Source organism: Benincasa hispida, chromosome 11 (assembly GCF_009727055.1).
Source record: "Benincasa hispida cultivar B227 chromosome 11, ASM972705v1, whole genome shotgun sequence".
Lineage (NCBI taxonomy): Eukaryota > Viridiplantae > Streptophyta > Magnoliopsida > Cucurbitales > Cucurbitaceae > Benincasa > Benincasa hispida.
The window spans coordinates 5,976,935-6,004,460 of record NC_052359.1 but is presented as its reverse complement, the minus strand read 5'-3'; the positions used below and the strand labels follow the sequence as shown (position 1 = coordinate 6,004,460).

Below are 27,526 nucleotides of genomic sequence, written 5' to 3'. Positions count from 1 at the left end.
TAAGAATTCAACCATTGTATTTACAAAAGATGCACATTATTGTAAGAAATGGGGAGAAAATAGTTTTAATTTTCAAAAACTAAAAACAAAAAACGAAATGGTTATCAAATGGGAGCTTAATTTTAAAAATCTTTGAATGTCAATGACCTATTACATACAAATTGAAGATTTATCAACCCAAAATTATTGAAAGTCCAAAAATCTATTGGATACACTTAAGTTCTGAGACTCTTTTTTAGTACAATAGAGGTGGAAAATTCTAACCACATACTTCTTGATCACTAATGCATAATGAGTATAGTTAGCTATGCTCGCTTTGATAAAAATTTAGAGAATAAATAGATACACATTTAGAAGTCAAGATTAAATTATAATTTGAACTATAATCAATTATTAATAAATAGATAATCTATATTAAAAAACGTACTAAAAAATCTATATTAAAAAAAATCATCCCTACTAAATATGTGTAGGATATATCCAAATTTTGGGAGCAGTTATTGGGATAATTGCAAATACAAATTAACTATTTGTACCACATTATCTCACATTTAATCCCAAAATGAACAGAAAAAAACAAACAAAACAAAAAACAAACAAAACAAAACAAATAGTAACACACTTTTGGTAGTCCAATTCACCGACTTAAAAGCATTAAAACAAATAAAGCAAGTATTGTCAAAAGAAAAAAAAGCAAATAAAGCAAATGATTAAAGAGATATAATATAACATTTCCATTTTGAATAATTCCAAATCTTTAATATTTCAACGGCTTTCACCCTTTTAATTACTCGTTCCTTTCCTGTCTAAGCCTGTATTAAAAGACCAAAATACTTATTTTTGCTTTCCTTTTTTTACAATTATTATTTTTATTTCACATGGTAAGTCATTTTTAATTTGCTTTAATTATAAATTTAGTTCCTTATAGTTTTCATGATATCTTTTTATTTTTATTTTGTGTAATACGCCCTTTATTTTTGTCAATTTAATGGTTATGGGAGACTATAATTAATAATTTATTTATAAACTTTAGTCGACTTTTTAAGACATAAATCCATTTCATTATCATATTATTTCATTATCTTACTCATTTGAAATTAGTCGACTTAAAGTTTGGAGATCGACTGAAACGTAAAGTTTGGAGAGTTGTTTGGTGTGTTGTTATCTACCCATATTTGACGCAAGCGTAATATGCATATCTATAGTATCACTTTACATTCTCCACAAATTATTAATCTGGATGTTTGATCTAAGATTTTGACATGTTGTTCTAAATGACTTGAGACTGAGAATATTCTCTTGTGAGGACCCAAGGAGACTCGTCTCTTTAGGAATTTTTTTCTTGAATTGTATGTGCTTGATTGTTTTTTACTTTTGTTTATTAGTTAGTTTTTGTAGTGTTTTGTTTGTGTCTTGACTTCAAGCGGTGAGATCTCTCTTTAATAATCTTTTAAAAAAATATATAAATTTAGGTTGTTATTACACCACATCATGTAATCCTTAATTAATACCATGAACATATCAGGAAAGTATTAAATTAATCGATAATAAAGAACTATTATGCATAAAATTAGCTATAATTTAAAATTTCTACTCTGTGGTCATATATCCAAACAAAAAGAATAAATAATATGTCGAAAAAACGAAGAAGCAGCCACAAACTTTCGGTTAGCCAGGTGGCCAACCACAATGCAAAAGACGGGGATGTGGACCCACTTATAAATCCACGTGGCGTTGTTTCACTCGTCAGAGATGTTCGTTTTAATAACTCCGTTCTCTCGCTGTCGTTTTCAAGATCACCTAATCAACGTCCACGTGTCCCGTTCAGATCATCCAAACCTTTCCTTTTGTGCTTTTTGAAAAAACCGCTTGGTTCTTTCGTCTGTCTGCTCAAACAAACTTCATTATATATTATTATTACACAAAATTAAGATTCGTCGGTTATCACAAAGCGGATGTTCATTTCATCTTCCATTTTCAGTCTTCTGATCTCAGTCAATTTTCATTCACTCAGATTCTCAGGGACTGGACTCCTCCCGCAGTCGCCAAGATGTTTGTCATGAAACTCGTTCAGAAGGCTTCGCGTAAGGTAAGTTCACTCTTTAATTTCTTTCCACTCTGCTAATTAACTTCTCTTCTTCCGATCTTCGTTACTGAATCGTCTTCATCGCATTGTCGATCGGACTCTTTTGATCTTATAGTGTCTTTTACTTTATTAGCTTGATCACTGCTTCGATTGAGTCGTTCTGCTTTGTTTCTTGTTCGGGTTTGATTTGTTTTTGCGGAATCTACGAGGCTTGAAACAAACGAAAAGCTCGAATTGATTTCCTCAGCTGTATAAAATTGACTGGAGTTTTCAAAATTGACGAATGCGAAGTTCGGTATCTTATTTCTGTTTACTAATTTTTGGTTCCTGGAAAGTTTGGGGAAATACCTTGGAATCTATCCGGAAAAGACTAGTTGTAGGAGTTGGAATTTTATAGATTTGATGCCAATTTCAAGTGCGATGTGTTTTATGTTTTTGATCCTTCCTCCATTTCGCTTCTGCGAATCGAGCGAAGGTCTTCGAGTTCGAAGAAGAGGAAGAAGAAATTGCCACGTGGATGAGGATTTTGATTTTTTTAGTTGGAAACAAAAGCTTTGATCGTCTGGAGTCGAAGGGTCGGCAGATAAGGCCGAAGCCGATATTTATTGGCTTTTATTTATTTATGTGAAAAATAAAATCCAATGGTCGTATTATTAGCGACCCTTGTAGGAGACGTCGTGCCGTGCCGTACGAAAATTTTAAAAGTCTGGCGGAGGGCAAATGATATTTGAGCTCTTTGTCTTCTTTGAAAATATTATCTTAAAATTTAATTGTTACTTCGTTGGTGTTCGTAAATTTATTATTTACTATATCGACTAACGAGAAATATGACAGATTTGGTAAAAATAGTAAATCAATATTTCTTTGGTAAAAATGATAAAATAAATTAAAATAAAAAATGAACGAATTTATCAAAGTCTAAATTACCTAATCGAAATATTAATAATTACACGATAATTAAAACAAATCAAGTCCATTCTCAATCCTAATTTTTTTTTTCTAATTTTTTTAAGCTAGATTCTATTCCCAATGAGATCTTTAAATTAATATTTTCAAATATTTTATTATATCCCTAAATTTTGTCATCAAAATATATGTTTCTATTTCATAAAATTGGGCAACATATTATTTTTAGTGTAACAAATGACAAATTTGAGTATGGCTCAACTAACATGAATTTGTACAACCTTTCCTATCCCACATACTACCAAGAGAAAAACACAAAAATCCTTTTCAAGTTTCTCTCTTATTCTTTTTATTATTAATCTTTGAGACCTTATGTGTCTAATAAGTACTTGAAATTTTAGTTTTGAATCCAATAGGTAAGAAATTTATAGATATAATAAAAACAAAATTTCTAGTTCAGAATTTTTTTAGACATAAATTCAATTCTATATTTAGTGGATAAGTTGATTTTTTAAAAATCTCACTATATCATATAATTATGATACATAAAATTCAATTTTATATTTAGTGTATAAGTTAATTTTTAACCATCTCAATACGCCAAAAAATTATTATACATAAAATCGATAAGGCAAGAAGTTATTTGATATTTTCTTAATTTAAAAGAAAAAATTTGGGTGTTAGCCACCTATCTTTGTACAAACTCCCAATAAAATATATCATGCGTCAAATATATATTTTTTTTTAAATTATAATTTATTATTATTATTATTTATTTGTTGTATTTGTTTATTGTGTGTGTGGGTGAACTTATCATATGTTTAGTCATATTAGACATATATGGAGAGAGAAAAATTGATCGTTTAACTTGATAAGGTGAGTGAGATTTGAGATTCTAATCTATAAATAATGAAAGAGTGAGAGAGAGGAGCGGTTCACGTGATGGGCGGCTGGGTTCAGAGGTAATTTAATCTGCCCATGTCCTGCGGCTGGGACATTTGGATTTCCCAACTATAGCGGGAACTTGGTTTTAAACGCTCTCTTACTCCACTGCTGCCACTACCCCACACTGGAAGTCTTGAGTTTTCGAAATGGACCCTTCATAATTCATATATTATCGCCTGAATTATTTATTTCCACCGCACTATTAAATTTAAAGGTCTCCCATGTTGCCTTAATTTTTAAATTGTTTGTCACGTAAAATCACTCTCTCAGATTTATTTGCTTTTATTAGATTCTGTTCTTCAAAAAAAAAAAAAAAAAAAAAAAAACTCACTGTATGCAGTTCATCCAATTACAAGTTGCCACATGGCAATTCTTTTTTTTTTTTTTCAGAATTGATATTCTTAAATATTTTTTTCTTTGTAATTTTATGAGATGTATAGAGATAGGAGTAATATGGGTCCAACCTAAGTATTACTCAAATTTTTATCTGCCTGATTTTTTCTTTAAAAATACAGTGCCCCCAGCAGAAGAAAATATTGTTAACAAAATCAGTTTTTGTCCCTATAATTATGAATTTTACTTGAGTAGCTTAACAATTTTGTTCCTACTATCTAACAAGCTTAAAATTTAACTATTTTTATTTTCACTTGCCCCATTGCTTGAATGTGATAATTAATTGATTAGTTATGTGACATGCTACTTAGTAAGTTGACAAAAAATGTTTAGGAAAAATTAAACCGCCTATTAGTTCTTCTAAGTATTTGCCAACTCGTAAATTATCATGTCATATAATTTTTTTTTTATCTAAGGTAGGTTGGAATAGTCTTTAGGATGAATCTTGTATATTGTGACCAACTAAACTATGCTTATTGTCAACCTTTACTTCTTATAAGTATACAAGATATTTTTTTACAGTTATTTCAATTGTCATCAAATGCGAACAGATCTGCTGGCTAAGGTATTTATTTGAATAAATATGTAATGCTTCATGTCCCATAGTTGAATTTAACAAACGACAAAGTCACATAACAACTAAGGTTGATGGAGTAAGAACTCTTATTGAAAGAAATTGTATAACGAACAAAAGATTACAACTGTATTCGTATCAAAAGTGTAGGGTTCAGTTTGGTTCGTATACACTGCAATTTCCCTTTAATCGAATTGGAGCCTTGATGGTTAGAACATGCTTTGAAAACTGGCTCTAATACTATTATTAGGTACTTAAGCAACTTGGAGAACTACACCTCAAAAGCCAACTATTTAGGTAAGAACCAAGCCACTTAAGTACCACATTGGTCTTCTCATTCTAACCGAATTGAGACAAAGGTAGCCGATACTACCTTGTTTCCTAACTACCAATTTGTGAGGATACCATCTACCAAGAATACTCGAGAACACAAAGAACGCAAAGAACACTGCATATAGAAATATATATTGCAATAACAATGAAAAAACTACAATATACCCTAATCTTTCGAGAGGGCTAGACTCTCCCACATTCCACGGAAGGAACTCACTACCAAATTCTTCACTCCCTTCCTCTCAACCCACTCCCACTATTTATAACCAAAAGCCCTAACAAGTTCACTATCTAATTACTAATATGCCCCTTCAAATAATCATACTAATATTTTACTAATAATCCTACTATCTCCATAATTAGGGGGACTTACATAGTCTTCTGGTGGTGGAGAATCTTTTCGGGATCGAATATTTTGGTTTCTCATTAATGGTATTTACCAAATTTTCTGCAGTTGCCATTTGAACAACTAAAAGCAACCAAGGTCGAAAGATATGGAAGTAAATGACCAGAATTTATCACTTCCATAGTTCAGTACTAGGTTTTAAACGATTACTTCTGAAGAAATACAAATTAATAATCAAAATGGTTGTAGTTCTTTCTGGTTTAAGGAGTACGTGGGGGATGAAAAACAAGAAATGAAGAGTAGGATATTGATTGATATATATCCATGAAACAAGGGGTTTGCATGGGTAAATTAGAAGTCTTACTTCTTTGCTAAACATGAAAAACATGGAGAAAAGAAAGTTTTGAATAAATTGGCATGTTTGTGATGCAGCCAGGAGGCACCTTTGATAGTTTGAAAGGAAGCGAGGTGGAACCACGTCTTGCCTTCCACTATGGCATTCCATCAGGGTCTACTACTTCTGCCTATGACTCTGTCCAAAAGATACTTGCTCTTTCTACCAGGTATGTTTCCTTCGTTCCACCCATGATCATAACTTCTTTTTTCCAATTTCTTTAATTAATTACCCATTTACCTCTTATTTTCAGTTAATTTTTTGGTGAAACAATTGAATGTTATAACTTCCAATTTATATTGTCATTCGTGTAGAGATGGTCGAATTAAGCTATTTGGGAAAGATAATTCTCAGACTCTACTCGAGTCTAAGGAGGCAATTCCTAGCAAGTTTTTGCAAGTATACTGATTCTTATCTTTTCAGTTCTGTATCTGTTGAACATTTACCCTTCAGATGCTTCCTATTAAGTTAACTTCTAAAGATATTGAAATTTGTCATTTCCAGTTCATGGAGAACCAGGGATTCCTTCTTAATGTTACTTCAAAGAACGAAATTGAGGTATTTCATTTAGAGGAGACTAATTCTGATTTCAGCGAAGTAAATTACTTGATTAGGTCATAATCTCTTCATGCATTCAATGATACTTGGTTGTGAATTGTGATCTGTTTCCGATGTAATATGACATTCAATTTGACAAACCTGCTTGTGTAGGTTTGGGATATAGACAGGAAGTTGTTGGCACATGTTCATGTTTTCGAGCAAGAAATCACTTCTTTCACGATCTTGCAACAGAGTACATATATGTAAGTTTGTTCTGCCTTCATCGAGATAGTAAGCGTGTTACTGTCCTTAAAGTCTGTTATGAGGACTCCCTGTTACTAAAACTTGCAGGTATGTTGGAGATTATCTCGGTAATGTTTCAATTTTGAAGCTTGATCAAAGTGTCTGCAACATCATACAAATGAAGTATATCATACCTGTTTCAGCCTCGCGCGGTGCGACCCCTTTTCTTTCCTCCCTCTCTGCATTCTCTTTGAACATCTTTATCACAAATTGTTTACAATACAATCATGCACTGACAAGTTGTCTACAGTGTAACCTTTCTAGTCTTGAACTGAAACTACTACCCAAACGTCATCTTGTTCAGGAAATCCAGCTGAAGGTACCAGTGATTCTTCTATAGGCCACATACTACCACAACCGACCACTGAATTTAAGAGGTAAAGCAAAACATCATGGCCTTGATTCACACAGCTTTGTTAAAAAATTAAATTAAATAGGAGAATTATTAAAATGCAAGGTTATCACTGTCATATTTGTTTCTGCTCTTGTAGAGTGCTTCTAATATTCAGTGATGGCTTGATTACTTTGTGGGAAATTAAAGAATCCAAATCTATCTTCATTACGGGTGGGAATTCCATGCTATCAGTATCACCATATCAAGAAGCAAAGAAGGTGACTTCTGCATGTTGGGCTTGCCCTTTAGGAAGTAAAGTTGCTCTCGGGTATAGCAATGGAGATGTTCTTATATGGGCTATTCCTTATGGCCAAAATCCAAAAACTGAACCAGTGTCAGAGAATAGCAGTCGAACCGGTCCTTTATTTAAGCTTAATCTTGGATATAAGTTGGACAAAGTTCCTATAGCATCACTGAGGTGTAATTATGTGGATGTGAAAGCAAGTCGGCTGTATGTTATGGGGGCCTCTTCAAACTCACTGCAGGTACTGCAGTTTATATGCAACGGTTCCAGTGAAGCATATTGTTTTATTAATCTATTTTCTTTTCAAACTAGTGAAACATAAATCTGTTTTTTAATTTTTGTTAAACTTTTCCAGTTCACCTTAGAGGCTATTTATGGTTTATAACTTTTCCTAACAAGGTAAAATTAAATTTGACCTTTTTATGCTTGTGTACCTTTCATAGCTATTTGAGCAACTGTGTACCAGTAACATTAGTAGGTGCATGTTTGTCATCTTTCTATTCCAAATTCCAGTTCCTACTTCGTATTAGTATGCCGATATTATTGCATGAAACCTAAGCTAAAACATGGTTCATCCAGGTGTGGTAGATTATATTAATTAATGCTATGCTAGGCCTCTTCGGACTAGTATTTGGGTGTAACAATCTACGAGTTAGAAGAATTGCTAGTTTCGGGATGTAACTGAACAATATTAGAGCATACTTTTGTTAGGAATGCAAATAAAGCTCCACATGGGAGAATCCATGATGTATAAGTAAGGATAATTATCTTCATTGCTATGAGATTTTTTGGGTGAAACCAAAAGCAAAGCGACAAGGGTTTATGTACAAAGTGGATAATAGCATACCAATATGGAGATAGGTGGAAGTTCTGTTTTTCGTTTGCTATCTCTGTGTTCATTATGCATGCATTAGCAGGACCTAAATTTAAATTGAACTAACATCTAGTTAATTTGGAGGTAGGTAGTCTTGTTGAATGAGCAAATTGAAGCTCGCATGATCAAATTGGGGCTTCAACTGTCTGAACCTTGCGTTGACATGGAAATCTTTTCAAGCCTCAGTGACCACAACAAGAACAAGCAGCATCATCTTCTTTTGCTTGGAAAATCTGGCTGTCTATACACTTATGATGATTGCTTGATTGAAAAATATCTCCTACAACAATTACAATCAAGGTCCGCAACCTCACTTCCAAAAGAGGCTATGCTTAAGATTCCATTTGTTGATTCACACATAACTGTGGCAAGATTTTTCACCAATAATTCTTGTTCACTATATGCTTCAGATGAGGTAATGCTAAAAGCATAAATCTTTTCATGTTTTTATGCATTCTATTCCTCACCATATATTAATTTTTCTAGTCAGTTACGAGAGTGCGATTTCTGATATGTCTCACTTTAGGATTACATTCAGCGGATAAACGACATTCCTTCCCTTTTTCTTTCTGAATCAAATTCAAAGGAAGTAACATACTTGGATACAGTCCAATTTGGTGGATTTTTAAAGGTTGAAAATTTGTATATATCTGGACATGATGATGGAAGCATAAACTTTTGGGATGCATCGTGCCCAATTTTCATCCCGATCTATTCATTGCAACAACAGGTAACTATTATTCTTATCTGAGTTAAAAGAGTTCAAATAGAAGAGAAATTATAGTTTGTTTTCATATCTTTATTTCCCTTTATTAGCTTTAATTCATAATTAAGGAGTCTATTCCTGCTACTTGGGCTGGATCACATAGTACATACTTTAAAGTGACACAGGAGCTATAAACATTATTTGTTTTCTTGACCACAAATTAAGCACACGGGAGATTTGGACAAAAGACCCTTAAAAGAATTTTAAACATTACAACTGGCTATTTATTTGAAATATATATTTCCATTGGGCTAATGAGTGAGGATATCTTTCCTCATTTGGGACTTGAGTAGCAGGTATGCCATGAAAAGTCATTTTTACCCTGTAGATTTAACTAAAAATAGGATTCATACTGTAAAGTAGATAATATATTATTATTATGGATGCAGAGTGAAGATGATTTTTCTTTAAGTGGTATTCCGGTGACAGCATTGCATTTTGATGGCAGTTCTCAGATTCTTGTTTCTGGAGATCATAGCGGAATGGTGAAGTGATATGTTTGAATAATTTTACAAAACTGAAAAAAGTATGCTTCTTAATGGTTTAATGTTATGGCTATTGAATTTCTCAGGTCCGGATCTTTAAATTTCGACCAGAACCTTATACAGCAGACAACAGCTTTATGCCTTTCCAAGGTAGTCTTAGGTTCATGAGTCCATGACTTAAAAAAGATTTTATTGGTTTGTTTGATCATTTATCAAGTAGCAATGAGTTTTCCATGGTGCAAATTGCATTCATGTGTTCTGAAAGTGATTATCTGACATACCACAGGAAGTACAAAGAAACGGAACAATCATATTATCCAGAGTGTTAAACTTGTAAAAGTTGATGGTTCAATACTTGCAATCAACATAAACCCCAGATCAAATCATCTTGCTGTTGGATCTGATAGAGGATATGTAAGCTGACTCTCTTATTTTGCACTTCTCATCTTGACTTTTGAAGTTTATTTCTTTTTAAGTCAACTCACCTGAATTCTGCGTAATAAAATTCGCATGGCAATGACTATGAAAGTCAAGAATGTCAGAGGACATGGATTGTGTCTTCTCTTCAGTTTCAGATAGATTGGCTCTATGTTTGGAGGAGAACTAACAAATTTAATTCGCCACAATTTTTATCATCTTCAACAGGTTTCCCTATACGATATACAAGGATCCAACCTTATATATCAAAAACGTATCGCCAGTGAAATATCTACCGGTATTATTTCTTTGCAGTTTGAAAGCTGCAATCTTCAAGGTTTTGAGAAAAATGTTCTCACTATTGCAACAAAGGATTCTTCTATTTTGGCTCTTGATGATGAAACGGGAAATACAATAAGTGCTAGTATTGTTCATCCCAAGAAACCCTCCAGAGCTCTATTCATGCAGATTTTATGTAAGATCTACCTTCTACAAGTTTTCTATTCTTACTTGAAGCATCCTCTTTTCTAGAAATAACTCTCTCCCTCTCTCTATGCACAATGCACATACACAAACTTTTAGGGCTCCCATCCATTGATGATGTAGAAGATTCATACTGAACTCCGTTTCCTTTGGATTTCTGCAGATGGACAAGATGCATCAACCAGAGGATCAGGAATTTCAAATGATGAAGAACTGGGAATAGGTAGTAATCCAGCTGTGGATAGCGTGCCAAAACAGTCCCTAGTATTACTTTGTTCTGAGAAAGCTGCATATGTATTTTCCTTTGTGCACGCTGTTCAGGTAGTAATCATCTGCAGGGCACCCAATTGAATTATCTTTCTGCACTATAATATGAGAATACGACTGTTATTGTTCTTTCTTCTCAGGGAATCAAGAAGGTTCTTTACAAGAAGAAGTTTCACTCGACATGTTGTTGGGCATCAACCTTCTATAGTACCTCAGATGTTGTTGGCCTCTTGCTTGTTTTTTGTACTGGGAAAATTGAAATAAGGTGCTGGTTGTGTTTGACATCCTTTGCTCGTGCTTTAGTCAAATTATACCATGATAGACTAAGAAGCATAGACACGAGACACGAACACAAGTACACGGCAATACGCCAATTTTAAAAAACTAGGATAGGGACCTGTTGGGAATCGGAATACACTATTTTTTTTTATTATTAATTATTTTAGGATATATATAAATGTAACATAAAATACTAAATGCACTTCACCAAAAAAAAGCATAAAAAGTCAAATTAATTTATAACTATAGGAGATGGAATTGTAGGTTTCTAACTTTAGTTTTTTATGTTTCTTTTTTAAAAAAATTATTTTTAATCTTTGGTTAAAAAAATGGGCTCTCCTTTCATTTGTTTGTTTTTTTCAATCTTAGTTTAACATAGAATTGATTTGGACTTTAAATTTGGATCCAACATAAAAGGTTGGACCATTTTCTCTTCAAAAAATTTCACGAACGTGTCCAAGAAATGTCCTAAACGTGTCCTACGTGTCCAAAATTAAAAATAAATAAATAAAAGCAGGACACAGAAATTTGCGAGTCCAACATAGACACTCTGCCTAAAACGGAGTGTCCATACTTCGTTGGTGTATGGAGATATAGTGTTACATTAGATTTTTTTCTCTATGATCTCAATGTCCACCAGTAGGAGTGCTTTGCTTGCCAGTAGTCAAAGGTTGCTCAAAGCTTACATTTCTGAGGTCTTGGTTTCCATTATGGCTGCTGGAACGATTAGACTGTTCCTAAGCCATAAGTTTTAAATGCAACTTGATCGGTACACTATACTAGGTTAATCTATTAGTTGATTTATTTAGTGTACCACTACCAATTTTTTCATGATCTCATAGGTTTTCCTCATCGCATTTGGAGTGTGTATTTTTTATCCGTTTGGCACATATTAACTTTAATACCTACCAATTATAGGTCCTTGCCAGAGTTCTCTCTCTTAAAGGAGACTTCAGTAAGAGGTTTCAAATATTCTCCTTCAAACGTCAATTCGTTGCCTGAAAGCATTATATGTTCTTCCAAGGATGGAGAACTTCTTGTGGTATGAAGAAGCATGGATGTTAATTTTAATATTTCTCGCACCTCAAAGATCGTTAAGTGCTGTTTTTTTTTCTTCTTCTTAATGTTTGTCATTTTTGTGAAATAGGTGAATGGTGATCAAGAAATCTTTATTGTATCAGTATTGTGCCACAAGAAACTATTTAGGTATACATTTCCTTCATGTAAGATGTATTTTTTGTTTCAAAATATCAGTTTGGAATTCCATTCCCCCATGTGTATTACTATCTTAAGAAACTACTTCAATGGTATTTTGAAGGTGAATTTAAGACATGTTTACTGCTCTGTTTTTGTTCTAGGATTTTGGACTCTGTCAGTCACATATACAGGAAAGATTATATGCTTTCACAAGAATCGGCCACTGCTCACAAGGAAAAGAAGAAGGTATAAATATTGCTTAAACTTGGTTGCAGCGAGAACGTTCAATCAAAAGGGTAATAAATAAAGCATGTTTTCCGAATGCTAGGGTATATTTACTTCGGTTTTCCAAGAGATAGCTGGAAACAAAGCAAAACAGGCTCCTGATACCGAAATAGAAGATACTAGAGTAAGTGTTGAAGAACTTTCCGTAATCTTCTCATCTCCCAACTTCCATAGGGACGTTAAGATCAGTGAAGGTAGTGAAAAGTTGGTTGCAATTGAAGACAAGTCAGCGCTGGATATAGGTATTCACTCCACGACCTAGTTTATCATTTACATATTGGATTTTTTTTTTTTTTTTTTGCTAAATTACAAAGAAATATTCCGAACTTTTTCCAATATTTCAAAGAATATTTTAAATCCTTTTAAAGTTACAACATAGCCCTTGACCTTTCCTTAATATTCCAAAACTACTCTAAGCATATATATCCATTATAATATTAGAAGATAAAAATATAGACTTAAAAATTAGAACGATGTGACAATGACCTAAAATAGAAATTGAGACTCAACAATGACCAATCTGGTACATTTTAAGTCCCAATTTTCATCCAACATTTCAAAGAATTTCTACTCTTAGAGTAATTTTGAAACTTTCATGAAAGTTTAAGGATAATCTTAAAACTTTTAAGTTTGACTATTTTTTTTTAGTTTTTTTTTTTTAATTTTAATTTAGCTATTCCTTTTCAGTCCACCTGGGACTCACATTGGACCAGTTGGTGGTCATTCTAACAATGAACCGATCTCTAATATCCATAAATAAACCAAGAGTTATGAAACTTGATTGCAACAATAGCTTTTCTATAACTTATCTAAATCCATTGAAGACTCTAGTCAATATCCTATTGTTTAAAGAACGTATACTCTGAACATGTTATCTTGTCCTTTCCATCCTTCATCAGATGACATTGAACTTGAAGATCCTGTTGAAAAATCAAAAGACCAGAGCATGTTGGCTTCTCTAAATAAGCAAAAGTTGGCAAGTACGTTTAATTCTTTCAAAGGTCAGTGTCCTTCCGTCTTCAACAGGAAAATCTCTTCTTGAAGCTTTTCTTTTTCTTTAGAATCTGTTCATTTTAATAATTTTGACATTCAAAGTGAAGATTAGTGTAGGATTATATCTTTATAGAGATGTTTTATTACAATGAGACTTGAACTATTGATTTGATTATAACTTTACAATGCGAAACAATGCTCATATCCATGGACGTACTAATTGAAACAAGCCTTGTTTTAAAAAAATTTCAGGAAAATTAAAACAGATGAAGGTCAAGACGGAGAAAAACCCAGCCAAGGAAGAGCAACCTGATTGGAATGCAACAGATAACAGGGCAGGTGCAGTTGATCAAATCAAGAAGAAGTATGGGTATTCATCGACTGGTGTAAGTATAAACTGGCCAGCCATCTCCTAACTAGGCATAGAAGTGGTTTTGATATAGTGATTTAGAAACTATTGTGATAAAGAATAGTTTGATAAGTTTTTATGAAGTTGCATCACCATTGATCACCATCGTTTTGTTTGCCTACACTACAGGATACAAGTGTTGCAAAAATGACAGAAAGCAAGCTGCAAGAGAACTTAACGAAATTACAGGTACAATCACCGAATTGGATCCAGATCTTCTAACTTCACCCTTTTTTTTTTTGTATATATATTGTTAAGAAGAAAAGTTGGGTTGAAAGTTCTGCTAGACATATATCTCATTGAATAGGACCATCTATAACTATTTCCATAATCTTTTTTAAAATACCATTTCAGCCCATGTGCTTACATCCTATTTTAGTCCAATTTTTTCAGTTGTCTAAATTTAACCTATATACTTTAAATAAATTTGAAATTTAGTCTTTATAAATTAACTTTTACCGATATTTGTTAAAAGAATAACAAAAAATTGATGCAAGAAAAAAAATATAAAAATACATTTTCAAAATTTATAAAAAAAAAATAAAAAAATAATGCTATTAAAGATTTTTTCTTTTTCTTTTTCTTTTATTATTTTTTTAAATAATCCATGAACATGATGTTAGTTTGTGTTTGTATGGGCAGGGAATCAACTCAAGAGCTACGGATATGCAAGACACAGCAAAGTCATTTTCATCCATGGCAACTCAATTACTGCGAACTGCTGAACACGGAAAGAAACCGTAATTAAATAGTCCTTATCCCTTTTCCATTTGATTATTTGTATTTTTTTTTTTTTTTTTTTATATGTTTTGATTTGGTTTTGTTGTCCATAAATATACATATAATGCTTATGCAACGCAATCCCCGGGTGCCAAAAGTGTCTCTGATTTTTGCGAAGAGGCCAGACAGCACCAAAATCCTCTAATTTAAGTCTTTTCTTTTCTTACAAATAACTCCTCTTTCTTTCTTTCTCTTTTAGAAGCTTCATTACTTCTTTATAGAAATTAAACTCACGTTTCATATAACACCTTATTTTCACTTATTCACATTTCCCATCTGTAGCCTTCGTTAATCAAGTTGATTGATATTAAAACAAAGTGGTAATATCTTTATTTTTTACGATGAATGTTCTAAACATGTCAATCCGAACTTAGCTTAATGAATAAAAACAACAATGACTATCATAAAAGTCAATGGTTCAATCTCTATCCCGGAATTGTTGAACGGAAAACTATCAACAAAAAGATGGCTTATGAAATAATAGTGAAATTCAAAAAACAAAATAAAAACTTTATTAGGGACACAAGAATAAAAATGATATTGTTTCTATTTTTTAATTATTAATAATATTGGGCTATACGGATTCGAACCGTTGTAATGTTGTTATTAGGCTGGCATATGAATTTATTACAAGAGCATGAGAACCATCTAGTTCAGTGGTAGATAAGCTGGCTAAACAGAATTAAAATAATAATAAAATCTGCACTCATTTAAAATTAGAAATCACCGTAAAGTTCCAAAAAAAAAAAGTACAAAACTATTTTTAGATCATAAAGTTATGGACAAATCATAGTGATTTGTAAATAATCCCTAAAGAATTAGGGAGAGGCTTTATGTGATCAGGTCCACATGAGCACCACTGACTTTATATGGCTTAAGCAAATTTGAAAATGCCATAAAAGTAAAAACTTACTCGCGCACATGGAAGGAACTGGCTTAGATAGAAGCAAGCGAGGCATAACACACTTAATGCTGCTGCTGCTCCAGCATGTTCAACAGTTGACCATGAATTTGCTCTTTAGCCCCATCCCTATTATTTGGATTCAACGTCAATATATTTGCCCCTGGATGATTTCTCAGCCTTGCAACTGTAAAATTTTCACAGTTTACGCAGGTTTTAGATGTCAACTCAAATTGCGGAACCACCATAAAACAATGTAAATCACAGACCAATACCAAAAGCCTATAGAGAAACCAAAATGTCTGATTCAATCTCTAATCATTAAGATGCTCTATTAGATAAACGTTGTCAATACTATTAGATGGACACAACCAACTGCGATTGTAATTCAACTTAAATCTAATTAGTCATGGTGTTCAATATATCTGCCAACCAAACTGCGAACATTTTACTTTCCTCCCATGCAATTTGGAATTCTCTAATTTGGGAGTATTTGAGTTTATGTGAATGTACCTCCAGGTATATCCCGTCCAAACTTGGGAATGGGGATCGAAGCCAAAAGTGGAGTATTTGACTCCAAAACCTTCAGAACGGCCGGAAAAAATGATGAACTAAACAATTCCATCTTCCCAACCTCATCTATGATGAAGAGATCAGCATCTTTTTCAACCTGTGCCGAATATCATTTCTTCAGAATACCAAGCAGTCAATTCCAAGACATGTAATCCAATATGCAAGTACCACTCATAACTAAAGCAATTTTCAAAAACCATGAACTTAGAGGCGTTCACTACTCCTGATTTAAACCATCCAAATATTAAACAAATTCAACGCAGCTATAGTTTTAACTTTGGGAAGTATGGCCATCCAGTGAGCCTATTAGCTTAAAAAATACACTTTCCATTATTTGGATAAGATTGTTTGTTATATACACGGCAAAGTTCTGAATACCCTGATCGAAAATTAAGCATGTAGTTTCAATAGTTATGGCTATCAACCCCTCACCATGATGAACACTTTTTCATTATTAACTTTTTTATATAAACAAAATGGAGAAAACTCGAATGAATGAAAAATTCAAAGGGAACACAAGACGTATAGTCAACTCGTGTGAAATCTTTTCGAACGTTAAGTGTGAGTTTTGTTTTTGTTCTTTTTTGGTAAGAGAAGTGAGTTCTTCATCTGTGCACATTCTACACTTCAATTCGTCCATATTACCTGCAGTTCTGGCAATGCCAATGACTCAAATGATGCTATATCAACTTTATACCTCCCAACAGTGGGCCATCTTAGAGACTCCGAGCTGCCAATTATATCAATAGAGGTTACAGGAAACATGGTTTGGTAGTAACCAGTAATGATTTTTTTAAAATAATAATAATAATAATGAAGAAAAATATAATATGCTTAACCTGTACACCTAAAAACATTCCCATCAGGTTCAGGCAATCTCTCAAGACTAGAGTGTCAATGAATTTCCAACATATTAACATGCTCGGGGTCGGGAAAAACGAATTTGAGGGTGAAAACTTTTTGTTATGTTCATTATTTTGAAGACAAAAAAGACATCCATGGATAATACTATAAAGTCGATTTTAAAAGGTCTTTCTCTCGTGGACTAAATTAAATTAACCAGGCAATTCATTTCACTACCTTAATTGATAAATCACTATTGTGTTAGATTATGTCTTTAGATTGGCATGTCAGCCTGTAGATTCCATTGCAAGTCTCATGCCCACACCAATTAATGCAAGCTAATACAGATGAATGCAACCATTCTTACATGGAAAAAAAAAAATTGAATACACATAAATTGTTCGGATAGAGTAGGTTCAAAACATGAAAAGGGAAGAAGACACAGAACAATTTATCGACCAGAAAAAATCATAGTAATATTACTGCGACGAAGCTTATAAGTCGTCATAATTGGATGATAACAAGTGCGGCTCAAGACATAGAACATACTAGAACTACATCGTCCTAGAAACTGAGGAAAACCTCAACACGATATCAGTATCATGTGGAACTTCAAGTCAATTCCCGTAGCATGGCAGTTCAGATGAAAAATGGAGCAAAGAATTACAGTGATTGCATTACAAATGAAAAGAAATAAAATGAAGCATTGGAAAATCAAGTATTGAGAATAAGGAACCAACCGAAGTTAGAGGATGAGAGAGAGAGGTGAGAACCTGGACACAGAGGTGGAGGCAAGGGGAGATGTTCGGCCATCTAAGGTAACAACTTCAAAGCCAACACGCTGGCTTCCTTGCCTGATTTCTCCTGTGAAAACGGAACGACCATAGAAAAATCGATGGCAGAGAAACAAAAAGAGGAAGGAATCTGCTTACGAGTGTAGAAGCCTTTGATCTTCAAGTTAGGGTTAGAGGCCTTAAGCATCTCAAAAACCTTAACGATCAGCGTGGTTTTCCCCACACCCTGCGCACAAACAAAGCACAATTTCATTGTTCTTCATTCAATTCCATATTCCGATCTACAGCGGCGGAATAGCTTACCGGTGGCCCCGTAACCAGCAGGCACCGCCCTGGCCCTCCCATTTCACAGTTCCTTTTGGAATTCCCATACACCGTAATCTTTCTTATTTAAATCAAATTTAGTCCGATACTAAACTTTTTTTTTTTCTCTCCTCTTCTCTCTCATTACAAATTTGTAAATGAAGAATTGAACTTCTGATCTAAATGGTTCGAAATTAAGATTACAATTATACATTATTAATATAAATTTTATCATTTAAATTATACTTATTTTGACTCTAATGTGATATTCTGATAGACTAAATTTTAATGAAGAAATAGTGACATGATATGACTTAAATTTAAATATTTTAATTCTCACTTTATATTTGTTGCCCTAGAAAATTTGATGAAGTGACGATAGTTAGGAAGTTTGTGTAAAGATTGCACATAAATGTTTGGCTATATAAAATTTTGAAGTTGGATTAGACTTGATATTAGATATCTTAAAGCTAAACATATTAGTTGATTTGCACATCTTCAGCAAAGTATATAGTTATTTTACGTCATTTCATCCAAAAGTTTTTGGACTAACTACTTATATCATGCTATCTCATTTATCATAATATTTAGTAAATGTTATGTTAATTGACACTAAATTTACAAACTAAAGACATACATTATTAAAGTCTACGAATATTATTGACCATTCAAGAATTAAAAAAAAAAAAAAAGAGAATAAACAACATTTGAGGGTGGGTAATTGATGTCTAGGAAAATTTGAACTTTTAACCTCAAAGGAGTTAGTACATGTCAATTGCCCTCGAGTCATACTCACATTGACAATTAGTAAGAAAGTTAGAAGGATAATATGGTGGAATCATTTCTAAAGTAACACATGTAGGCCAAGTTCATAACTTTACATTTAGGTTGGATTAACCCTAATTGACAAATTCTTTCTTCTCAATACGTAGCTAAACCTCAAGTTAGATTAGAGTTGGAGGTACACATCAAATTGACCCTACCTAATTATACTCTAAAGATAGAGTTGAAGTCTAGACAAAAAGTATATATGATACCTAAGCAAAGAATGAAAATGATAGGCATATTATAAATATTATAAAAATAAATAAATATATATTGCTTTGTTGTCCATGTGCCTTGATATTCATATGAAACCACACCCTACTTGCCATTTTGTCTATAAATAATGATATTTAGAAATCTACCTCAAATTTTCACAATGGTATTCCATTGCTTGTTTATACCAACATACACATCCCATTGCTTGTTTATACCAACATACACATCAATTATTTGCTAACTAATTGGGTTGAGCATTAAGTTTTAGCATTTCTCCTCTTCAACATTAATTCTCATTAAGCCACCCACCAACTGCGTATTAATAACGATTAGTGCAAAGATATGACTGTTAACTACAATAGCAACGGCCAAAAGCCCAACATTTAGTGCCTTCTTACAATGTCCTTGGCACTTCTAAGGAAGACTTGATAGAACGAAATCATTCACTATTCAATGCTCTGCCATTCTCCAACCATACTCATTGCTAATACCATTCTATGAATTCAGCTAAAATTGTTCAACATGGCCAAAAATTAAGAATTCAATTCAAATGAAAATAAAACAAAACCCTAATTGGGTGGTAAAGTAATACCTTTGATGACTATATTATATTCCTGTGCCAGAATTTGATTAGAGACGAGAGCAATAAAATTGAGTAAAGTGTTTCTTTTTTAATTTATACAACGGCTACATTTCTCAAGAAACTGTCAAATTTCTCTTTTTCACAAATCATTCCTTCCAAAATGGTAAAATACATCCGTGCATCACAAATCATAGATCAAGCAAAAGGACTACGCACATGAAGTCAAATTTTAAAAAGAGGAAAATGCAGTTTTGACTTCTCCAATACAACAAGCAAAACTGATCATTTTCAACTAAAGAGAAACCAAAAGAGGAGATGATGATGCAATAGTAAAAAACTAAAAAATAAAAAACTCAGTTATCAATGGAAAAATGAAGGTGAAGTCAACCAACACCATCATTTCAATCACCAATGGACAAAGCTGAAAACAAGATGGGAGAATCAAACAAACTTTCCAACTCCAATCCTGTCAGCCAGAAAATGACAATTCAACCTACACTACATTGTATAATAAACCATGGAATCAACATATTTACTTCATTGACTCATCACCATGATGAGTCAATGAAGTAAATATGTTGATTCCAGATCCCCCCATCTCCCAAAACAAGTAGAAGAACAGAAACAACTTCATGAACATCAGTAGAATAATCAACTAAAACTGAATCATTGTGCAATTACTAACAGATTTTCCTTGAATACAGATCCATGTCAACTTAAGAAATCTAACATTCAACCCGAACCTTGTTTGTTTTGATTTCTTTTCTCCCATCTATCCTAATTACCCAAAAAAAGGGAAAAGAAGTAGCTATTTATCCGAGAACATAAGAAAAATCTAAATTGCCGAGTCTTTTTGCTCCAAACTATGGAGTTAAATGCTTGTTCTTCCACCATATCATTCCTCGTCCCTAACATTTACTCATCATCATCTTCCTGCAATTCAAAACCAAAGATTGTCAAACATTTTACCGCTTTGCATTGTAGCTAGAATTACACATTTCAGGCATAACTTGTGAACGAACCTCTCCACTCTCATCATCATCTTCATCATCGTCATTGACTTCTGATTTGGATTTGTCTGATTCTTCTTCTTCAGCTCCATTTCCTCCCTCCGCCTAACATAAAGGCACATGATTCAGACCGTTGGGAATAATGATGTGAAGAAATATTATTAGAAATAAAAATAACAAAAGATAGCGTACAATTCTCTTATTATAAGCTTGCATGCTTTTATTGTACTCTGTCTTCCTTTTCTCAGCCTTGTTTATATAAGGTGCTTTCTCCTGAAATTAAAGTAAACAACATATGAACAGTAAGTAATTTTATGCAATTTCCACATAACATAGTGAGAAATATCAACAAGTTCCATGTAATTACTCACAGCATCGGACATTGACTTCCATTTATCACCGCCAGCCTTTCCAACCTGTTCGTTTGACCAAACAACCACGCTTTTAAAAAGCTAAGAATCTCCTACAGACCAACGAAAAGAGAAACACTGCGCAGATCTAGAGTTACTTACAGCGGCAACGGATTTGTTATTAGGATGCTCTTTCTTGTACTGCTTCCTGAACTCCTCCCTATATGTTCATAAACAAATAAATCGAACCAGTAAAGAAATCGGTAATAAAATGGATCTAAAAATTGAAAAGAAAAAACAGAATAAGCTTTAGAGAGAGAGAGAGAGAGATGTACATGAAGACGAAGAAAGCACTAGCAGGCCTCTTCGGCTTGTTAGGATCCTTCGCAGCCTTCGCCGATTTCTTACTAGCTCCAGCACTTTTGCTCTTCAACCTAGAAAAAATCAAATAACGAAAGACATGATCATTGACTGAGAACAGAACCAAAGATTACAAAAAACGAACGCGTCCGATCCAACTGCCAACTCCAGAACGTACTAACACATATAGATAAAAAAATATACAGAAAAATTATAAGTTATCGATGAACTCACTTGGTATCGGTCTTTTTAGGCGCCGCCTTGGATTTACCGCCCTTCATGATGAATCCTGCAGATATACAAAGGAGAAAAAAGGTAAAGATAGAAAAAACCGGTGGAGAGACGAAGAACGAGCGAGCGAGCGAGCGGCGGAGAGATTGGGAGTTTACCTGTAAAACTCTAGGGTTTGGGAGGAAGATAAGGAGAGAGTGTGAGAGTGAAATGTGGGGAGAAATTTGGTTTGGTTCTTGTGAGGCGTTTTGGGATTGGCTTCGAGTGTTATGTGGAAGGCCCTTTGAAGGGAAGAGCGAAGCGAGAGAGGGATATGAAGGGAGTCGGTTTCGTTAAAGAGAGAGAGAGAGAGGGAGAGAGAAATCGCGATATCAATTGAAACTCCGGGTTTAGGCGGGATTTCAAAAATCTTTTGCCATGTCATCGATCCTCGTCCTCCCTTCTCATTGGCTCCTCGTCGCCTCTTCAAATTTGCTTTCCGCTCTTTTGTGTTTCCTTTGTGTGTTGTTTGCAATTTCTTCGCTGTGAATTGTTCCCTCTAACAGATCCGGACACGTGAGTTAAAGCCCGTTGTTTGAGTACGAAATGACAGATTTGCCCCTCCCTCCCTACAACTCGTCCCCTTCGTTAGTGCGGAACTTATCACAATAAACGTGATAAAACGATTAACGCGTCCTTGAGGTAATCATTGATCTCACCAGTCCGGGGTATTTTCGTAACTTGGTTCCTTTTCTAAGATATTTTCTCTTCTTGGATTTAAACGCCGCGTTTTGTGTCTCCATGAATTGGGCTGGGCCTTGGATTTCGAGACCTTCTGCGGAAGCCCATTTAGTGATGTTCGGAGCCCAATTCCGGTTCCAACGTCTTCCTGAATAACCTCCGTCGTATTGCGACGACGAACGGAGTGCTTTTTTGTTTGATTAATTCACTGTGGTGGCAGAAAAATCCTCCGGAAATGGAAGCGGAACGAATCATAGAGAATCAAAGCTCGATTGCCGCTCCATTCATTTTTTTGATCGTTATCGGTTTTCAGTTTCTCGCTAAATGGCTGGAGCACCTGAAGAAGGTTTGCCTTTTCGCTTGATTTTCATTTTTCCATCGGAATTCTTTTCGTGTTTGTAATTTCTATCATTCTGCTTGCTTATCAACCCTGAACTTGTTATTAATGCTTGAATTTTGAGGCATACCTCAAATTCTGGTCTGTAGCGCGTTTCAGTTTTTTCGTTAACAGACTTGAGAATGCAATATGCTCAACTGTGCTTCGTAAAGTTCATGATATTGGATTAAAGACATTGTGATTTGATTATTTTAGCGACGTGATGGATTCAATATGGAGATCTATTGACATTTTCGGTCCTAATATCTAAGAATTTGCTACGTTGTAATTGTTATCCATTCAATCTTGCCAACTTGTTTGTTTTGACAATCGTGTTTCGATCATGCATGTACTTTCAGGGAGGTTCCAATAGCCAGATGGAAATGGAGTTGCGGAAATCAATAAAACAACTTCTGAGGGAGGCAAGCACCTTATCTCAGTAAGTAGTATTTTACAGCTCGATTCAGCATTAGATAGTGCCTAATTCGGCTCAAGTCACTCATTCAGTAAGATTGTTTATAACTGGTATGACTGTCATGGGAGTCATATTTATTTGCTTTTATGTTTGTGTAGACCATCTACATTTGCACAGGCTGCAAAACTTCGGAGGTTGGCAGCCGCTAAGGAGAAGGAGTTGGCAAATTGTGAGGCTAATTAGTTCATCCCCTGAAATCTCAAATCTTCCCTCAATTTTTTTTCTTTTAAACTAATGAGTTGCTGAAAGAATATTGTGAAATGCTTTATACCACTTCTCATCAATAACGGGTAGGAAGTTTACTATTGTATGGTAAGGTTTGTTTTATAAATCATCGTTGCATGAGCAGTTTTGAGGATGTTGCTTAGACTATTGACTGCTATGTGATATAGGAATCTCAGGATTAGTACTTGAGCAACCACTAAGCTACTGCCCATTAGAAAAGAATGGTTCTCAAATTTAACTAAAAAAAGCTTATAGACTCCAAACTAACACGGGTGTCTCTCACGATTTCATATATGGATTATGGTTAACCGTTGGAGCCCTCAAACAACCTCTGATCTATAATATGCTTCTGTAGGGGAGGGAACCAAAGAAATGTTTAGCATAGCAAGTTGTAAGCAACTTCTCCTTGGTAGAATAGGTCTTATTTAGGAATCATGGTAGATGTACGCTATTAGCACATGCAGATTGGAGAAGTTGATTTGGTCTATTGTAAAGTATTGAAAAAACTCCATGCTTTAATTGTTAGCGTCCAACTAATATAGGATGTTGACATAGATTATCTCATGTAGTGGCACCCTTTTCTTGTACAAGACCATGTTTTTTTTTACTTGACAATATTTGGAGTGGGTGTATCAAACCTCTGACCTCGAGATCAATGGTACACACTTTAGGCCAAGTTTCCCCCAAATCTAATGTCACCCAAAATTGTATCTGAAATGTTGTGTATGTCATAGTTAGAGTTTTTAACTTGCATATTTTCATATCTTTTTCTTTGGGTTCATTAAATCACATTTTTCATTTGGCCCATGTTAAATGCCAATTTTTACGGTTTCTTGTGAAGCAATGATATATGGGGCTTTAGCTTTACCTAGGTCATCCATTTTAAATAATTCGTTTCAAATTATCCAACTAGCGAGAGTAATTCTTATGTTGTCTGAAAGTCCGAGATCACTCGAAATGCACTTGAAGTCAAGCTAAAATATAAGATCAGTAAAATAGCCATATTTATCATCATAGCATAGCCTTGACTTCTGTTCATATTATTTCAGCTGTTTTCTCCCATTGATTGCTTTCCTTCCCTTTGTGTACTACTTAATAAGATGCTTCATATTACACTTATCATTCAATTTGAATGACATTCCTGCCAGATCAAGAATCACGTAATAAGCAGATGAAGACGTCCTATGGTTTATATGGTCGAGTACTGTTGATATCAAAGGTGATTATATTGTACTAAATGTTCTGAGAAATGTGTAATTTACTGTTTATATGTTGGCAATTTTTTAAAAAGTTCTTTATCTTGTGGTCGTGTAGGTTTTTATATATATTATTCTGGTTTGCTGGTTTTGGAGAGTTTCTGTTGCTACTGTACCTCGTCACCTTGTGCAGCCATTTGGTAATCACTCTCATTGCCAGTATAATTTTTTTAAGAACAATTAAAAAGCTATGTCATTTCATTTATAATTTTAAATATTATAGTGCCTTGATGCTCCCCCCCTTCTGCAGGAAAATTTTTATCTTGGAGGACTGGAGGTACCGTAAATGACTGTGTGAAGGTAGAACAGTAATCACTTCTCAATTATCCACAAATAGCCTCTTAGATCATAGTGCATTTATTTTAGCCCTTAAGCATATGCTTAACATACCACCACTTCCACTCGAAAAATGATATTTACATGGTCACCAACCATTGTATATGATAGGATAGAAATCGGAATATGCTTAGGGTATATTGAGGGTACAGTTGTGACTTATGTTTGGTGTGGAATGGTGACTGCTACATTTCGTTTCGATTGAGGAGGTGCTCCTAGGTTCGCCTTTTTGGGGAAAAAAAGGCACAGTTTTGTAGCACACTAGTTTCTTTGCTATCTCGTGGGGCTCTGGCTTGGGAGAATCAATAGGATTTTTTAGAGACGTGGATAGGTCGTGTGTGGGAGTTGGTGATGTTTAATGTCTCATTGAGGGCAACGTTGACTGTTACCTTTTTTGGATTGGAGGCCCTTTTCCATAGGTTTTCTTGTACTTTTTTTGGGGACTTGTTTTTCTCACTGAAATCTCGGTTTCTTACAAAAGGAATAAAAAGTATAGTAGTAATGAGTTGGGGAAGTTGTTACAATGATTTGTTGTAAATAGACCGAGTGAAAAGTTAAAAGGTAGGCAATTGTTTTGTTAGATTCGAGCTTGAGTTGATATACTAATCGAGGGAAGGTTCCCATTACCTCAAATGCTAGATGGTGTTATATTATATTAGCATTCTACTGATAATAACATGAAATTACTATCTATCGCTACAATCATATCTGCACAAATGAGAATGTGGTGATTCTTAGTTATTTCCTAATGATGAACTGCAGGTTGGAATTTTACCTTGGTTGATTCTGTCGACGAGGGTTAGCAAGTTTGTGTGTCGAGTGGTGAAGTAAAAAAGCGATTGAAGGTAATTGTGATGTAGAATGATACATCACCACGATCTATGTACAATATTTGGCAACCGATATTTTCCCAATTTTCAGTTAGGGGAGGCTGGAGAAGATTTTACAGCCCCACCAAGTTTTCTTCTTAAATTCGTTCAAATGAGGTTCAGTTTTGTTCTTGTTTTCCTTTTCTTTTTCCCGCATATATTTTCTCCATTTCATTCCCTTTTTTTTTCTTAGTCTTAGGTATCATTTCTTATTGTTATTTTTATATAGAATTGAGATATATTCTATATATATAGATTGGTTGCCTGTGCGTAATGTAAGGGATGACTTGTTTGCATCTTTTTGTTGTTGGGTTTGGAAATATGAAATGTGTAATATTGCTGTTTTGAATCAGTTTTTAATGTGGTGAGACCTTTTTTAAATATGTAAATTGTCATGACAGGACAGAATTAATTATAAAATTCCATTTTTGCACAATGTTATAGAAATCTCAAACGCTAATCCACTTACGAGGATTGTGTTATTGGAAAAGTTTAAAAAGAAATGGAATGTGAAATTACATCTATAAAATTTAATATGAAACAATTCCAAACATGAGGTGTAAAATGGAAAACGAATAAAAGAAAAATCTATACATATATAGAAGTAAATGGGGAAAAATTAAACAAAAATTATATTAAGCAGATTATTTATATTAAAGTGGTAAATTTGAGACTCTAAAGCCCCGTGTATATCGTATTGATTTTTGTAGTGCTTTTTTTAAAGTAACACCTAGTAAATATCGTTGAGGGTAAATCCTATAAAAGAAACTACTTATGATATACTTTTCGTAAAGGTGTAATCACATAGCACATGTACAACATTGCAGGGGCACTCGAGCGTATGCTATGGTATGTTTGGCTATGTAGCCATATGTAATTGTCTATGTGTGTTATGTGATCCTATACACTTATGATTATAGTGTATAGTTTTATTTTGGTCATATCTCAATTTTTTATGTTATTGGCAATTATGCTCACAAACTAAGCAAAATTTTAAAGGATTTTGACTTTTAATATCTAAAATTTCATAATTATCTAAGTTTAAACTTTGTAAAGTCATAAGTTTGAGCTTAATTGTCCAAATTGGATGGTTTTTTTTTTTTTTTCCTTTTTTTGACCTATGTGGTGGAAGGTATCTTGTTTAGTTTTTTCAACAAAAAAATGGGAAAAGAAATGGTTGTAACTAGTTGTAGATGAAACATGGCGATGTTGTTGAAAGGCCCATTTGGATGTTTAATAAATTGGAATAATCAAGTAAATAGTAGTAATTACACTATCATTTGAAAAAATAGAAAAAGAGGGAGATTACATGAGATTGTAATTAATTCAACTATATATTCCCGCAAACTTTCAACGCCAACTAATTTGATTATTTTTCAAGTTGATAATTATCCTTAAATCTCACGATTTTAGTCGTTGTTATGAATTTATGTATCAAATTTAATATTTTTTTGAATTTTCAAATATTCTACAACAACTAATTTTAAAATTATCGTTTGAAATTTAAATTATCATATTATATTAATTATCCCAACGGAATTTTAATTTCAATTGACGATTTTTAATTGGGATTTTCACACTCTAATC

The 27,526-nt window shown here is 33.7% G+C and overlaps 4 protein-coding genes across 9 annotated transcripts; 2 read left to right on the top strand and 2 right to left on the bottom strand.

Moving 5' to 3' along the window:
* Positions 1 to 1,898: 1,898 nt before the first annotated feature.
* LOC120091069 lies at positions 1,899 to 14,866 on the top strand. 5 transcript variants are annotated; one of them, XM_039048879.1, is made up of 24 exons: positions 1,900 to 2,089; positions 6,016 to 6,146; positions 6,292 to 6,376; positions 6,482 to 6,535; positions 6,689 to 6,780; positions 6,869 to 6,972; positions 7,125 to 7,197; positions 7,312 to 7,699; positions 8,421 to 8,747; positions 8,859 to 9,062; positions 9,488 to 9,583; positions 9,670 to 9,733; positions 9,870 to 9,997; positions 10,229 to 10,475; positions 10,647 to 10,804; positions 10,891 to 11,015; positions 11,948 to 12,071; positions 12,177 to 12,235; positions 12,388 to 12,472; positions 12,555 to 12,753; positions 13,411 to 13,512; positions 13,757 to 13,890; positions 14,043 to 14,102; positions 14,556 to 14,866. In XM_039048879.1, the coding sequence occupies exons 1-24, from the start codon at positions 2,051 to 2,053 to the stop codon at positions 14,655 to 14,657; spliced, it is 3,180 nt and encodes a 1,059-aa protein (XP_038904807.1). In that variant the 5' UTR covers positions 1,900 to 2,050; the 3' UTR covers positions 14,658 to 14,866. The 5 variants fall into 5 exon arrangements, with proteins under 5 accessions (XP_038904809.1, XP_038904807.1, XP_038904808.1 ...); XM_039048880.1 differs by lacking the exon at positions 1,900 to 2,089 and adding an exon at positions 4,857 to 4,895; XM_039048881.1 differs by lacking the exon at positions 13,411 to 13,512 and having other exon boundaries at positions 1,899 to 2,089.
* LOC120091070 (cancer-related nucleoside-triphosphatase) lies at positions 13,436 to 18,247 on the bottom strand. 2 transcript variants are annotated; one of them, XR_005485648.1, is made up of 7 exons: positions 18,108 to 18,247; positions 17,943 to 18,030; positions 17,784 to 17,874; positions 16,813 to 16,897; positions 16,108 to 16,264; positions 15,607 to 15,781; positions 13,436 to 13,575 (listed from the first exon to the last, which is right to left on the bottom strand). XR_005485648.1 is itself a non-coding variant. In XM_039048884.1 (6 exons), exons 1-6 carry the CDS (start codon positions 18,147 to 18,149, stop codon positions 15,660 to 15,662), a joined length of 585 nt encoding a protein of 194 aa, XP_038904812.1. In that variant the 5' UTR covers positions 18,150 to 18,246; the 3' UTR covers positions 15,382 to 15,659. The 2 variants fall into 2 exon arrangements, 1 of the variants encoding a protein (XP_038904812.1); XM_039048884.1 differs by lacking the exon at positions 13,436 to 13,575 and having other exon boundaries at positions 15,382 to 15,781; positions 18,108 to 18,246.
* A 2,113-nt stretch (positions 18,248 to 20,360) lies between these two features.
* On the bottom strand, positions 20,361 to 22,048 carry LOC120091072 (HMG1/2-like protein). The gene is made up of 8 exons (XM_039048886.1): positions 21,841 to 22,048; positions 21,686 to 21,740; positions 21,427 to 21,525; positions 21,254 to 21,311; positions 21,113 to 21,157; positions 20,934 to 21,014; positions 20,754 to 20,846; positions 20,361 to 20,664 (listed from the first exon to the last, which is right to left on the bottom strand). Exons 2-8 carry the CDS (start codon positions 21,730 to 21,732, stop codon positions 20,647 to 20,649), a joined length of 441 nt encoding a protein of 146 aa, XP_038904814.1. The 5' UTR covers positions 21,733 to 21,740; positions 21,841 to 22,048; the 3' UTR covers positions 20,361 to 20,646.
* Positions 22,049 to 22,518: 470 nt separating this feature from the next.
* Positions 22,519 to 26,320, top strand: LOC120091071. The gene is made up of 7 exons (XM_039048885.1): positions 22,519 to 22,748; positions 23,138 to 23,217; positions 23,352 to 23,422; positions 24,627 to 24,697; positions 24,793 to 24,874; positions 24,985 to 25,034; positions 25,833 to 26,320. The coding sequence occupies exons 1-7, from the start codon at positions 22,638 to 22,640 to the stop codon at positions 25,899 to 25,901; spliced, it is 534 nt and encodes a 177-aa protein (XP_038904813.1). The 5' UTR covers positions 22,519 to 22,637; the 3' UTR covers positions 25,902 to 26,320.
* Positions 26,321 to 27,526: the final 1,206 nt, after the last annotated feature.

Excerpts from the sequence above, each read along its gene's own strand:
- LOC120091070 (XM_039048884.1), bottom strand. The coding sequence starts at position 18,149 with ATGGGAGGGCCAGGGCGGTGCCTGCTGGTTACGGGGCCACCG. Across the intron at positions 17,875-17,942 it reads GATCAAAGGCTTCTACACTC|GAGAAATCAGGCAAGGAAGC; the intron begins GTAAGCAGATTC and ends CCGTTTTCACAG. Across the intron at positions 16,265-16,812 it reads TGGCATTGCCAGAACTGCAG|GTTGAAAAAGATGCTGATCT; the intron begins GTAATATGGACG and ends TATTCGGCACAG.
- LOC120091069 (XM_039048879.1), top strand. The coding sequence starts at position 2,051 with ATGTTTGTCATGAAACTCGTTCAGAAGGCTTCGCGTAAG. Across the intron at positions 2,090-6,015 it reads TTCAGAAGGCTTCGCGTAAG|CCAGGAGGCACCTTTGATAG; the intron begins GTAAGTTCACTC and ends TTTGTGATGCAG. Across the intron at positions 10,805-10,890 it reads CCTTTGTGCACGCTGTTCAG|GGAATCAAGAAGGTTCTTTA; the intron begins GTAGTAATCATC and ends CTTTCTTCTCAG.
- LOC120091071 (XM_039048885.1), top strand. The coding sequence starts at position 22,638 with ATGGAAGCGGAACGAATCATAGAGAATCAAAGCTCGATTGCCGCTCCA. Across the intron at positions 22,749-23,137 it reads GGCTGGAGCACCTGAAGAAG|GGAGGTTCCAATAGCCAGAT; the intron begins GTTTGCCTTTTC and ends ATGTACTTTCAG. Across the intron at positions 23,423-24,626 it reads GGAGAAGGAGTTGGCAAATT|ATCAAGAATCACGTAATAAG; the intron begins GTGAGGCTAATT and ends CATTCCTGCCAG.
- LOC120091072 (XM_039048886.1), bottom strand. The coding sequence starts at position 21,732 with ATGAAGGGCGGTAAATCCAAGGCGGCGCCTAAAAAGACCGATACCAA. Across the intron at positions 21,312-21,426 it reads AGTGCTTTCTTCGTCTTCAT|GGAGGAGTTCAGGAAGCAGT; the intron begins GTACATCTCTCT and ends ATGAACATATAG. Across the intron at positions 20,847-20,933 it reads AAGCTTATAATAAGAGAATT|GCGGAGGGAGGAAATGGAGC; the intron begins GTACGCTATCTT and ends CCTTTATGTTAG.